This window comes from Dreissena polymorpha, chromosome 4, assembly GCF_020536995.1.
Source record: "Dreissena polymorpha isolate Duluth1 chromosome 4, UMN_Dpol_1.0, whole genome shotgun sequence".
NCBI classification, from domain to species: domain Eukaryota; kingdom Metazoa; phylum Mollusca; class Bivalvia; order Myida; family Dreissenidae; genus Dreissena; species Dreissena polymorpha.
In genome coordinates, this window is record NC_068358.1 from 74,583,803 (window position 1) to 74,599,739 (window position 15,937).

General features: G+C 32.4%; 1 protein-coding gene across 3 annotated transcripts in view; it reads left to right on the forward strand.

Annotated features, from left to right (window-relative positions):
• LOC127880290 (ADAMTS-like protein 1) overlaps positions 1-15,937 on the forward strand; it is a 154,138-nt gene that overhangs the window by 38,762 nt on the left and 99,439 nt on the right. Inside the window, exon 1 of one of the 3 annotated variants that reach the window (XM_052427644.1) lies at positions 10,111-10,329. The exons of the other annotated variants lie outside the window; for them this stretch is intronic. Within the exon in view, the coding sequence (XP_052283604.1) occupies positions 10,294-10,329 (36 nt within the window). The 5' untranslated portion in view covers positions 10,111-10,293. Of the gene's footprint in view, positions 1-10,110; positions 10,330-15,937 lie in introns of those variants that run through there. 3 annotated transcript variants of the gene reach the window in all.

Sequence of the window (15,937 nt, forward strand, 5' to 3'; positions counted from 1 at the left end):
TAAAATAAACTTAACCAATTAAAAATCAGTGTTCCTTATGGCAATTGCCAAAATTTCAACGCAAGATGTGGTCTGGTACAATAGATGTTTGTAGATACAAAATGCTCGTTTTTATTATTGTTTTGCATATCTATTCATACGACAAATGAACACTAAAATGGTGTTCGTGTGTCGTATGAATAGATACATTCGCGGGAATTAATTGTGGCCACAAATAAATAAAAACGGGCATTTTGTATTTACAAAAATCTATGTAATCATACCACATCTAGCGTTGAAATTTTGGCTATTGCTATAAGGAACACTGATTGTTAAGGTGTTAACTTTATTTTAAGAAATACTTTTAAAAAAATTCGTTGATTTTGAGCGTTAAAGAGACTTTAAAACACTTGAACGAACAAATCAAGTTAAGTCATGATCATTCAATTATTTTGAAGTTATATCGCACTGTCTTTCGTTTGGAAATTATTTCTAATCAGGCAATAAACACTGTCTGTCCTCGCATTTAAGATATCCCTGTTTTCAGATGTGATATTTAGCTTCCTCAACGTAATAATTATTTTCGCCTGGTTAACGGACATATATTCACATTATTAATCAATCAAGGATGGTGTAAAGATTGATATGTTTACCGTGACTTTTAAGACAAACGACAGTTTTTGATATTATACTTTACGCGTAATTATAATTAATGTCCCTAGTTAACGGACATATTTTCAAATTAATTACAAACCAAAGATGCTATAAAGATTTATATGTTTAGCATGACTTCTTTGTGGTCAAATGACTTATTTATATATTAGACTGAACGAATTTAAACGGAGACATAAGTCATTTATCACGTCCGAGAAATGTTCATGCAGTTTGATCTTTCTTTTTTTTTTAAACACGGTAACCATTGTACTCCCACTAATTAAACTCCAATCATTTACTTGACAATCATTCCCATTGACTTTAAAAAAAACTTGACCTTACTTATTTATAGCGCACATGTCATAGTGTTATTGATATCTTTGTTGTTTCTGTGTATATTACCTTTTTTGAAGTAACATCAATACAAAAGGCCTTGATAAACAATGTAGGAGTAAATGAATAATTAATCTAATTCACGATGTTATGACTTACGGGCGCGAAAGGTTGTGTTCTTCACTGTTTAAAAGGGCTAATTTATCAAGTTTCAAGTTTTTTATTGGAATATCCTGAAAACGCCTTCGACCGATTACATACAAGTAATTAGGGTAGAGTCAAATTGCATCAGTACAATACACATTCAATAAATCAAATATACATAAACTACACTGAAAGAGCTCAAACATTATGTACACACGTGTAATATTAACAACAAAAAAGAAAAGAGCAAACACGTTATATATAGGCAATTTAGTAAGGGTTACATACACTATATATTTAAAGCGGTTATATACGATTTTGTCAAATATTTATGAATTTATATAAACTGTGTAAAAAAATTATTATATATATATTTCAATATAAATTAAAATAAAAGTTAAGAAGAACATGTGTCGAAAAATGCGAAATAAGCCAGATATTTAATTCTGAAATTGAAAACGGCTGTACAGCCGAATTCGCCATCATGTATACCATACATGTACGATGTGCATCTAAACTTACGAGGGGTGTTTCAGAAGTTCGTGGATTTTCGCTATAACTTTCATTTGGTAACATAAATGGACAAACAAATAGCATGTTAAGAATATTTCGTCCTTTCCAAATCTACTCTCCAAATATCATGGAAATACATAAAACAATAAATATATATCAGAGATTTAAACATGTGCACAATGCGCACACCGACGCACGTGTAACGTTTCTGTTCAACGTCAATGACGTTATGAAGTTAACAACTGTCAACTCTTTTCCACATAATCACCTCCAACGCGAATGCACTTTATGTGCCGGGAAATCCACTTGTCAAAAGTGTCTCTATACCAGTCAGCGTCAAAAGACAACACGATTCGCTTTGCTGCAACTGTAAGTTCCTGTTTACTTGCAAAGCGAATGCCGCGCAACTGTGATTTAACTTTCGGGAAGACGCGGAAGTCCATAGGGGCAAAATCCGGGCTGTAAGGAGGACTTAGGCGCTGTAACGTGAAATTTGCCGTAAATTCTGTTTATCAACGACATTTAAACCAAATTTAAATTCGCGTAACGCTCATACTTATAATAAAATACACACGTGCGCCGCATGTCGTTACTGAGGTCTCTATGGCAACGCGTTTCAAACGCGCTTTATGGAATTCATGCATTTTTAGCTTATTAGAAAGTCCGTGATAATTGGTTTGTATAATATGTAAAATTCATTGACTTTTACCAGCAAACTAATAAGTTATAGCGAAAATCCACGAACTTCTAGAAAACCCCTCGTTGTTTAACGGTTTATAATACAAAGACGAATACTTCGGTTATTGTAGGAAAATATGTACGTCACTATCGGCTAGGGGCGCTAAATTGTCTTTGCTGCATTTTATGAAATTCGGCTTTAATGTATAATTTTTCTTGCCTATTTTGTGTTATTGTAACATATTTTATCAATATATTACAATTAAACACATATAAAAAATCGTATATACCCGCTTTAAGAAGCAGCAAATGCTTGTGTTTTTTTCCTCACGGAGTATCGTGGCATCAGTAATGAATCTGGCAATATTGTTAATGACTTTAGTATTTTGGAAAGAGAGTATGTTTTTTAATTCAACTAAATTTGGCCAGTTTAATCGAATACAATATTTGGCAAAAAAGGGATAATCGTATTCAACAGTGTTTGCGTTACATAGACTACATTTACGCTTTGATGTACTATAACCATAAATATTGAATACTGATAATACTCGATGTATTGCTTTCGACACGTGTTCTGCTGTACATATTGGCGTTGTATTGAAATTACCATCTTTAAAGAAGTAGACCCATAGGTACTTCAAAGAAATTACTACTTCTAGTCCTTCTTTGTATTGGCATTTATCAAAATGTGTGAGGCGATCAATTTTATTTATAATTAAAACTGTTTTTGGACTGTATTGATTTCTCCAAATTTGAACATACTTCTGTAAGTCTCTCTGTCGTTAAGCATGTTTTTTGGTGCAATTGGGGGATGTTGCGAAATAGATTTGATCATCGTCAAACATATATAATATACAGCTTGAGTAAAAAGTGAATACGCCGTTGATGTCTAAATTGATGTGATCCATGATGTCATTCACGAACAGCAATGACGAGGTTGAGTCTTGTTGTACACATTGTTATATAAGGATTGGTTCGGGCAAATTGTGATTAAATTAAATATTTGATTTAAAACGCTACACATTGCTTTGATGGCGTTTTTCATTCTTGAACTCATTTTTCCAGACAATTTTCATAGCAATGTATTTGATGATGTAATAAGATTGTTGGTAGTAAATATAAATTTTCTATAATTTTTTACCCAAATTAATTATTTTTGTTTTTATTGTATGTAATAAAAATATGCAATAAGTTGTACTTTTTTTCCTTTTTAATAGCAAAATTTGACATTCGTTGATTATGTTTTTATACATGTGTTTCTTAAAAAGAAATCGTTAATATATCTTTGATAAAGTGTTGTATCGTATGGTTTCTTTCCCCTTGTTAATATTGGTACAATATACTGTGAACCCCAGTTTACTGGGTACTCGGCATTTAATAGATTATTGCATAATTCAAATAAATGTAGTACTATGATATCTTAAAACGAATTGATCTAAATCGTTCGTGTTGTTTTTAGTACAATTGATGTTGTTTTTTGTGTGGTACAAACTAATGTATCAAAATATGTGCAGATGCCACCTATGTTTTCAATGACAGGCAGACAGTTTATTGAGACTTATAGAAAATTACATATTCTGCATAGTTAAATATATACAGTATTTTCTTTCACGTAAATAGGTATTACAACAAAACATTAAATTACATAAAATGGACATTTAAAAACACAACTATAAATAAACCCAACGAATGGCAAATATACGTTAATTCTATCAAAGCGGAAATGAAATTTATTAAACAGTTTTATTTAGAATCGTATTTGTTATATAAAAACAAAAGCTGTTTTGATATATTAACATACATATGAACTAACTGATTTGTCAAATGTAACTAATAACTTATGGGATTTATATAAAGGTGGGTTTTATATTTAAAAAAAAATACAGCTAAATTAAATATATTTTTTCACAGATCTATGTGATAGCGAAATATACATATAAAATGGTATTCGTCTTCTAAAGCAAAGTCATTACAGCATAAACATTAAATATCATTTCGAGGCAAGTTATTCTGGGAGTAACTACCATTTTGAATTCTCAGCAAGTGTGCTCTCTAAATCTCACAAACAATAGGCACAGGCGTCTTAGATCCAAGTCTAAATGTGTTGTCCTAATCCAAAAATATTTTTAAAAAATGAATTAATATATAATATAGAACTGTCATTCTTGTTAACATACCATTATTGTTTAAAATTGTCAGCGAGTCTTCATTTGAACACTCTTATAAAACTATTTATTTTCTCAACGTTTGGATTTTCAAATACATAACCATATCCAAAAATGTGTGACATTTGATACCCACTGTGTATAACCTTTATTACAATCATTTAAATCTTGTTTGTAGATAACTTGCATCATAATATTTTCATTTTGATGAATTTTAAACCAATATTTTATCATTTTCTCAAGCCTGTTTACATACAATAGATATCTATCTTATGCACCATAGCCAGCAATATAACATTTATTTATATTAACCTGTATCGATCCTTCAAAAAACTTGATGTGTGCGTTCAATATCATGTTATTTTTTGGAACCAATACTTCTAAAGCATATAGAACCCACAAAGCAGCCAAACAACTGGCAAAGTATTTTTGGTTTAATGTCAATGTCATTGCATTTAAAAAATAAATTATTCATAGCTTTAAGGGCTTTACCAACGAAATGTTCATAGTAAATGTAAAAATTCTAGAATAATTCCACACTGTGCGTAAATAGTTTAAGCTATCAACCACTTCAACATCAATGTCATCAGTATGCTCATATTTTCGTTTTCTTTTAATTCACCTCTTCCAAAATACCATCATTTTTTAGTGTTTTTGCAGTGTAAACATGTATACCCAAGAATTGAAATATAAATGTAAGATAACAAAATGTTTTCAACTTCAACCGGCGACATGCCTAAAATAGCCATGTACTCAATATATAATAGATATTAAAAGTAAATAATAGTAAAACCAACACAATGCAATAAAACCATAGTTAATGTTATCTTTTAAGTAAAGTTCAATGTCTACTAAAAATAGAAATAAAAAAATTTGGCGACATTATATGCCTTTGCCGTTTCCATACCACATAACTAAACAATATGAAAAGAGGAATATGATTTAACAGTTGACTTAACATGTGCGTACGTATCCATCGCTCTTCGAAGCATTTAGCCTGTTATACCAGGCTGTAACATGTTCAACCATAATGTATTGCGTTATATAAAGTCAAAACATAAATCCTATCGTCGAAATAACATACAAACGGTTATTTTCATTAAAATAATATTTTACAATCAAAATCAGGATATAAATAGTGTCAACTGTTGAATATCCTTCCTTAAACCAATCTGCGCATCCGAAGTAATAGAAGTTTCATTTAAAAAAGTTTGAATGCACTTTTAAGAATCGAGATAAATAACTTTCGAAAAGCAACATACTAGAGAAATCTGTAAAAAGTTATTTACATCATCAACAAAACCGTGTTATGCAAATGGATTATAATCTCATATGTCCATTTTTGGGGAAAGAAGTCCGATACAAAAATACCGTAAAACGAAACAAACAAATAGGAAACTACCACAGCATTCAATACAATATTGGTAACAAATGCAATCACTACCAGATGATTTATTTCGTTTTATCTGTTGTATTCCAAAGTTCTTCAACAGATATTAGTGTGTCAATGACAAGAAATGCAGAACATAATTATTAAAACAGAAGTATTTTGTTTCAGTTTTACACAAATCAGAAAAGTTTCTTTCCTTCAAACAGTTTGTAATTTTCTTTATCTTTTTTTAAATTTTGTTGAAAAGGGTTTTCTTTTTTACGAAATAATATCAATTATCACAATTGCATTGAACGAACAAGTAATTTGCACGTTTGAATTCTTTCTTTTTTGTAAAGCATTTCCTATTCATTCATTTTGGTGACATTATTTCAATTTTTTTTACAATTGTTTTTCTCCCAAATATAATGCATGCCTTGATTTATATAAATTCCGTAACAAATGCTTTTCAAAATCTGTATTTTTTGCTTTGAGAATCATTTACAAACATGTTAGCAGGTGCTGAAATGAGTGTAAAACTGCTACTAAACTTCCGTCGAACACACGTGTACTCTCTTCTTCAATCGTAATGAATTTACAGTACAATGAGTGTGCAAAACCACGAAATATACGGACATCTTTATGGTTGAACCAAAGCTTCTAAAGGCATAAAACGCGTTCCTTGACTATAAACGCATATGCGAAAAAAGATTTCTCAAATGCTTAAAGAACCCAATATGTTAAAGGCCAGTTAGATCGACACATTGTAAAAGAAAACTTTTTACTAAAAATAAATGGTATAGTAATGATCGCGAAGCATTGTCAATTTTAAGTCAATCCAACCCAACGAAATTTTGGAAATACGTACATAAGTGTAAACTTAATAAAACTACTGATATTGAATATTTTATAGATCATTTATTTAACACATCTCATCACAGTTCCCTCAATGTAGATTTAAACGCATCAAGAAATAAAACACTTCATATTGAGGAGTTGATCGCACATTTACAGTTCTAGAAATACAAAAAAAACTTATTAAAGCTCAAACGCAATAAAAGCGCCGATGCCCTTTTTTTTCGAAAAAAAGAGATAGACATGTTGCATCTTATTATTGCGCAATCAAAATAATTCTTGGAGCGAGAATGAAACTATATTTGACACAACGCAATTCGGATTTAGAGATATTCGTAGCACTATTGCTTGCGTTTCTATTAAGCACACTATAATCCAGAACAGTATAAGCCAGAAATCAAAACTTTATTGCGTTTTTATTGATTATGAAAATGCATGTTATACAAAAAGCTTTGTGGATTACATTATTTCAGACAGATATAAGTAATTACATGTTTAACATGTTTAAGTCGAAATTCTATCAAAGTGTAATTTATTGTATTAAAAATATTAAAAAATAAGCTATTTCTTATGCGGAGCTATGTTTGTTACGTTATCAGTAAAACAGGGTGAGCCATTATCACATTTATTTTTTATTTTATTCATAAAATGACATTAATCATTGTATTGAAATAAATTGTTTAATCGATAAAGATATACGCTTTTTATCAATTTGTAATTGTTATTTGCTGATGACATCGCATTACATAGCACCAATCAAAAAATTGCAAATGCAAGCAAATTAAATCTTTCAATACTTATGGTAATTGAGATTGAAAATAAATGTTAACAAAAGTAAAATGTGCAAAGGTGTATTTGAAAAAGGCAAGTAATTGTACGTTTATACGGACTTTGAACCAAAAGGCTATTGAAGTTGTTGGTGAATTGTGCTACATAAGCCTAAAACCACAACACACTGGTAATACAAATTAAGATCAATTAAGGCAAATAATTAACAAGCCTTTAATTCTTACAACCATTTATTGTCCATTTGTATCACAGTGAAGCTTAATTCTGAGACAATACTTTCTCTGTTTGACTACCTTGCTGTACCAATAATTTTATATACATCTGAAATATGGGGAATTTAAAATATTGATGAAGTTGACAATTTTCGTTTTAAAATTTGAACAACTATTATTGACTATATTTTGTTTACTTTTATGAAAATGATCAAAGGCGTTCTGCCGATATTCCAAGAATGTATAACGAAGTAGCATGGACGCACATGGGTGGTAATTCGCCTTACTCCGTACGACATTAGACTGTCGAATTGACTGTCGCACGTTAATAAATATCAACTATTAAACGTATCATTTGTCTCATAAATAGAACTGTATAAAAAAAAAACAGCGCTAGGTTACATTCAACTATGAAAATAAATATTCGGAACCGAAATATCAAGGGGTGGATCCGTACCCGCGAATCTGAAGATGGATCCGATATCATCGGATATTTCGGTTACTCGTTGCAGCCCTGAAACTGCATTTTAACACATTAATTTTAATATAGATTTATGTTAAACCCATGTATTCCTAGCGTCTAAAAAAAAGGCCTTGGCAAAAGCGTAAACCCAGATGAGATCCCGCATGATGCACATGCTGTCTTTCGCCGTGCATACTATCTTATTCATTGATTCAGTTCGGCATTCATTAAATTCTTGCATCGTGTCTCAAAAACCAAATTATGTATTATGGTTATTTTTATAACCAGTGAGTAATTAGTCTTATATTAAATCTTATAATAACTCGCTTTCATTACTTTTTCATTGAAATGAGGTGCAATCAGATAAATGTTTATTTACAAGTGTGTGTTTTGTAATGAATTATGTGTAAAGTGTGGGGTAAGGCAAGTTTTGTAACCAGTTGAAACCCCCAATGCCAGGGAGATTACCCCAATTTAAGTCGTTGTGTTATGTTGAATATGCCTGATCTATATATTGTCCAGTATTCAATAATCCCCAGTCCACTTGCCTTTAATAAAATACTACCTGAGATTTCAAATATTTTTCTAATGATAACTTGTCCGGAGTTTCATTTTTCCTATGTTTAACCCATGTATGCCTAGAGTCTAGATAAAAAGGCCTTGGCAAACAGCGTAGACCCAGATGAGACGCCGCATGATGCAGCGTCTCATCAAGGTCTGCGCGGTTTGCTTAAAAGAATTTATGTAAGAAATATCCTAAATATAGAAATAAATATACTAGACATCCCTAATTTTGGAAATAAATTGATCCAATTTAGAAGGATGGGAGAGTCCGTTATGCATAAATGGGTTAAAGTTTGATTATGTTCTATGATCATACCATCATCGCGCGTGCTGCTTTACATGATCGTGAATGAATAACTGTGTTATATTTTGTCTCAATGTATACTCACAAAGGTACTCCTATTGGTTAAGTTAAACTTGTTAAATTTTCAGCCGCAAATACTCTATTGAAAAGAAATTAAATTGTACCGAATTAACTTATAAAACGAACATTCATAAGCATGTATGTGTTGTGAAATGCATAAAGATGCTGAAGTAACAGAGCGCACTTTTGTCGTGTGGCTATTATGGTCGTGTCTTGGGTAAGCAGTGAGGACCATTGAATAACATAAGCATTTAGAATTTTAGAATTTAGTTTCAAGATGAAAAAAATTCAAAAACGTTACCCTGTGCAAGAACAAATCGTGTCACATAGGTAAAATATTAGCTCTATTTTTAATTGTTTTGTTAATGCTCAATTTTCTTCTCATTGTTGATAAAGAATCGTCAAAATTTCATGTAGCATATATAAAACAAAAACAGTACAATACATTGATTGGTTTGTTTTACAAGTCGTGCATGTATTTTACGGCACAAATATTAAATAATTCATGTAAGTTGCTGTTTTAGTCAATCGCACACTTTCTTCAATGTATAACCCGATCATCCACTTAAGGCTTTAACAAATGTTTCTAATAGCAATATAAACGAGTGTTAAACTTCATGAATGACATTATTTGTTTACGGTTGAACAAACGCCAGTGAAGCACAACGGTATATGACATTTTAATATTTAAAACAACATAAAAAGTTGAGGATCAATGTTTTAATAGAGTTATTAACACTTTAAATAGTAATCATAACGGTGACTAGTGAGCCATTGAGACTGCCTTCGTTAATGATCAGCTGTAGCTAAATACGACCACTGCGATAAATTTCGCATTTAGTATTTTAGTAGCTATGAATTGAGGTATTTGAAAGTCAACATTATAAACAGCATACAACGTAGAATGTATGTCCACAAAGTGACGCACGCAGTCTTCTGTAAATTGTATATAGGTCATCTATAATTAAAGCAACAGAATAACGGATGGATTTTATTTATGTACATATTTTTTTATTGTCAATTCGTTCATATTAACTAGTCTATTAAGTTTTTCTTATATACAATTATAGTGGATGATGATTAACATTAACAGTTACAACATGAGGTATTAGTTGGATGTGAAATATCAACCAATTGTAAAAGTAGAACACTAAGTGTCCTTGTCAAGATGACACATTGTTATTAATCAGGGATACTTAACAGTTCAAAACATGACGGGAATTGCTGGGACAATTATCATTACACTGGTAAGTAATTTCACTATATCGCTTGATAAAATACAAATATATTGATAGCATAGCAGGAATATTTAAACGATAGGTATTTCATCCCATTTTGTCCCGATGACACGTGTTTGGTGATAAAAGTGTCGAGTTTAATCTTCGTACTATAATGTTTTACAAGGATGCAAAGAGCAAGAAAATTTGAGTTGATCATCACAAGAAATGAATTATTTGACAATGTTTTCACAGTTTCTTAGTAGGTTTGTTTAAAAATAAAATCAAGAGAATCAGTAGACATAACAATGATGCGGGTTTTAAGAACACGTGGTTGGTTTGGCTATAATGCGCGAACACATTTTTGGTATCGCCATAATGCGCGACCATACTGTTATAGCTTTACTGATGGCGACGCTGGAACGTGTGACGCTGATATGTAATCATTTTAAAATTTGATTTGAAACGCATTTATATCTAAAAGAGAGACATACAGACAACTGTGCGTGCTTACCCTCGGGTTTTAAGTTGAAAACTATTGCCAGAGCATACTGACAAAACGCACAGTATGTGCGTAGAAAACCCTGTATTTATAATACGCTTGTTAGTAATATAAATTTTCTCCATTAAAAAAATAATTTGATACGTATAGGAATATAACAATTTAATCAATACTGAGATAAAGTGCAAATTATTAATTATGAACCTATACTACATTGGGCAGTGACGTATTATATTTCTGAGTAAATTGTTTACTGATTTAAGATATGTTAAGTGACGTTTGCATGTAATTTATTACATTAACGCTAAAGTATGTATTGTGGCATAGATAGCATACACTTTACACCTAGTGCATATCAGATCTAAGTAAGGAACTTATGTGGAACAGATTGTTTAGATCGCCTATTACTGCTCCTTTCTATTTATTCCGTTGGCAGTGTGTTTGGGACTGTAGTGATCATATAATTTCACTCGAATGTTAGAAGTAATATATGGTCAATAAACTATAGGTGATAACATGTTCAAGGCATGTAGGGTCTCTTACAACCCTGAACGGACAAATCCCGGTCGAAAGATAGAGACGAAGGGATTTCAAAAAAAGCATAGACTAAGTGTAAAAAGAGGTTCCAGAGAAATCAAGGGTTAAATTATAATGGAATTTTAGAAATAAACATTATAATTGCAAATTATATGGTTTTGACTGGTCCTGCTGTACTATAGGAGCACACAAGTTAGTAAAAACAAGAGCTGGCACCATAGGATGACATATGCCCCGAAAACGCTTTATCGAAACCTAAATGCAGATTTTGAAACCTTAACGCGGACCCTAAGTTCAAGGTCAAACTTTGTGTGCGTATGGAAACGTTTGGTCCATATACACATGCATACCAAATATGAAGGTTACATCTGAAGCGACATATACGTTATGAGAATTTTTCGAAACCTAAACGCAAAGTGTGACGGACAGACAGACAGACAGACAAATAGACAAACGGAAATGCGATTACTATATGCCCACCTTCTGGGGCAAAAAACGTGCCCCATTGATGAATAACAGATCCGTTTGGTCCCGCACTTCCCAAACGTAACATTCTGCACCGTTTCTAGCGAACATTGTATCTATTTCGTATTAAATGGACCACAAGTCATGGGAATGGTGCGGTCTGTTAACACTGTATGTATCTTACAGTTATTTATAAAAACACACTTGATTTTGTAAATTTGAATGCAACGCATGTTGTGTACTCAGTTCATTTCAATCACTTTAACATATGTGACAAAATCGACCGTAAGTTCTTTTATGAATTGTTCAGAATCATATGGATATGTGGCGCTTGTTTGAAGAAAAACATAACTTAAGTTTTTATATTAATAAAAAATCTTCATTATAAATAAATTAATTATTATTCATTATTATTATTATTATAAGTAGTATTGTATGGTAACAAAGTATAATAATTATGGCAATAACTTGAAAAAAGCAGCAGAAACTAAAGCAGTAGTATTCACATTTGTTAAGAAGATTTTGCAGGTGACAGGTGGTCGAATATTATCATATCCTTTCCACTATTTGAGAACATTTGTACCACGTCTTCTTTCCGTCGCACTAGTTTCAAGCCTATATCTCAATATCGTCTTCTTTTTCATCACATATTCAATTCTTCTGGTTTGTTAGGTTAGGCACGACATACCGATAAGTATCTTCTTTTGACGTGTCTGAAAAAGCAAATTGATATCATTTTCTTATTTTATCACACTTTAAAATATTGTTTTACACAAAACTTACTGATATCAAACACATTGTTTCGCAGGTTGTGTCATTAAGAGTATTTTATTTCATTACAAGCTCTATATGCAAAATCTATGACTACATTGACATGACTCAAGACCCGTGGGTTAATCGGATTCCATTTTAATGAGCAATTCCTTGCCCAGATTTGAAACCCGACCCCTAAGCGTCGACTCCTTGTTATAATTAACGACATGCTGATTGGTTTCTTATAATAAAGCAGGTAATAAACAATGTTCTGGCTTCGGTACTTGATACGGGTTCAATATTACAAAAATATTTGAGCACGTAACAGGAGAAAAATCGTTTATGTAGAGTTGATCAGAAACGATTTTCTCGCTTATTGTAACAGTGACCTTGACATTAGACCCAGTGACCCTATTTCAATAGGGTCCATCAACTGTCCAAGGCAAATGCACATGGGAAGTATAATGTCAATCTGGCAATGCGTTGACAAGTAATTGTGATTAAAAACGATTTTCCCACTTATTGTGACAGTGACCAAGACCTTTGACGTAGTACCCTAATTTCAATAGGGGTCATCTACTGTCCAAGGTCAATGCACCTGAAAAGTATCAAGCCAATTGGTCAATTCGTTTACGATTTATTTGTCAGAAACTTTTCAAACTTATTGTGTCAGTGACCTTGACGTTTGCCAAGTGACCCAATTTCGATAGGGTTCATCTACTGTTCAAGGCCAATGTACATAAGAAGTATCAAGCCAATCGGTCAATTCGTTGACGAGTTATTAACGGAAACGAACTGGTCTACCGAAAGACCGACGGACCGACAGACCGACCGACCGACATCCAGCAAAATAATATACCCCCTCTTCTCCGAAAGGGGGCATAAAATCAACAATTTCAGCTGTAAGAAATGTTTGGCCACTTGAAAAAAACAACCCAATACACTACTTGATATATAACTCTTAGTATATGTATGGGTTCAAAAACACAGATCTGCTATGAATACATATTGCTAAATCACCGCGTGAGGTTTAAATTCGCAATCGTTTAACTAATGGTGAGTCAGGTATTTCTATCGGGCCCCATCTCCAGTCATGAAAATACGCGAAAATAATTTAATATGTTGCAAAAGATTAAGCAAATGCGCGATGCAATCTTTCAAAAATAAGCTAATATATGGAAGGGTATTTAGGTAAAAATTACATCATTCGTGGTGAATATTTACATAGTGACTGATGCTTATTATAATTTGCTTTATGACAATTCCAACATGCTTGTTGTCTATTCGTTTATACTTGATGATTGCTGCAAAATTACATCATTCATGGTGAATATTTACATTTTGCGTGATGTTTATTCTAACATGCTTTATGACAGTTCCAACATGCTTGTTCTTTATCGGTTATACTTGATGATTGTTGCAACATGCTTGGTGAATATCCAATGTGTGTGTGTTCATTATTCCTGAAATCGGGTTTGCCACTCAGCGTCATTAACAACGGCAGTTAGCAACATGCAGTAAGCAGAATGCAACTAAGCAGAATGCAAGTTACTAAATTATGACAACAGGTGGCGCGCGTTTATTTTCCGTATGTTGAATAAATTACTTTTCGGGAAAAAAGCGAAAACATCCGAATCATTTTGACTAGTAAACTGAATAAGCTGAATTAGTTCCCTTTGTTATATAATCTTCATTAAACTAAATACGTTCATTATTGCCATGAAGACCAGTAGGCCTACACAATGAACTGCTGCGAATGTTTTTGATATTTGTAAGATGCAATTAGCACTCAAGAAACTATACATGTATTTTAGTCAGGACATAACGGGGCTGATGTGTTGGAAGTGTGGCTCATCCCTAGTCCAAATAATTACAGTAGACGTAATCTACCGATGTGCATTGTATATCGATCTCATATTTATAAAGTAGCCCAAACCCCCATTGTCACAGACCTGTGCGTGAAACTTTCAGATTTCTCTAGTCTGTTTACCAGGCTATAATTACAATGTCTATAAACACATATTTATCATTTTATGACTATATAATGTCTGTGGTATAAAGTCAAACCTGAAAGCTACAAGTCCTCGTGTCTAGTACCCTGTACAACTATTGTACTCCTCGTTGAGAAAACAACTACTTCTACTACATGCATTAACATATCATAAACATAATTTTAAATCAAGTTGGAAAAAATAAATAAAAAAATGTCATAAAAACAGGTCTGTCATGAACGTTGACGTCGCTCTTGGTTACCAGAAAAATTCCCACGCACGTATTTCAACCGTCATTGTTTACAATCAATTAAGTGCATAAGTACTTCAATTTGTATAGCGTTTTTTTTTAAAGGTGTATGTCCAGCCACAGGTGGTTGGCGTGTGGCTATGATAATAATTAGTGAAAACATCTTTTGGAATGATAAATAATCATATTATAACGAAAAATCAACTTTTCGATAAAAAAAAATCACTATCAAATATATATATAATAAGGTGTCCAACTCGAAATCATCCGAAAACGGGGTGCATCGTTTTAAACAGCCATTACTTCATCAATTTTGCAGCGATTTTCACGATCTTGGTCTTATTCAACGCAGAAATAAATTTCCTTTCTGGAAATGTATATGTCTTGCAATATTTTTACAAATACTGGGTCAACTTTTAAGAAATAACACGATACACAACTCGCGTGACTCAGTTGTAATCGATCAGACCGTATTCATGACTGAAATCTTCACGGAGTAAAGGGCATTTTCCCTGCAAAGTTCACGAACCTCGATACCATAATTCAATAAAACGTATGAAAAAACATTCTTACCGTGCTTGCCGTTGCACATGCATCAAAACTAACTGTCCAGTGCATTTTGAAACCTTTGTTTACATACATTTCAACTAACTGACATTTTAAACACACGAGTGATTTCATTGGTCCAATGCGGAGGTGTGTCTTTACAACTTTAAATTTCATTCATAAATACGGTCTGATCGATCACAACTGGGTCAAGCGAATTGTGTAAAGCGTTATTTCTTAAAGTTTGACCCAGCATGTGTAGAAATATAACAAGATATATACATTTCCTGAAAGGAAATTCATTTCTGCGTTGAATAAGACCGGGTTCATGAAAATTGCTGCAAAATTGATTTAGGAATGGCTGTTCAAAACGATGCACCCCGTTTTCGGATGATTTCGAGTTGGATACCTTGTTATATATAAAACAATAGTGAAATGGGTTTTTTATAGAAAAATTGATTTTTCGTTATAATATGATTATTTATCATTCAAAAATATGTTTTCACTAATTATGATCATAGCCACACGCTAACCACCTGTGTGACCAGCGCGTGTGCCGGGAGAACAGGGCTTAATGTATTTTTTTGTTAAGCT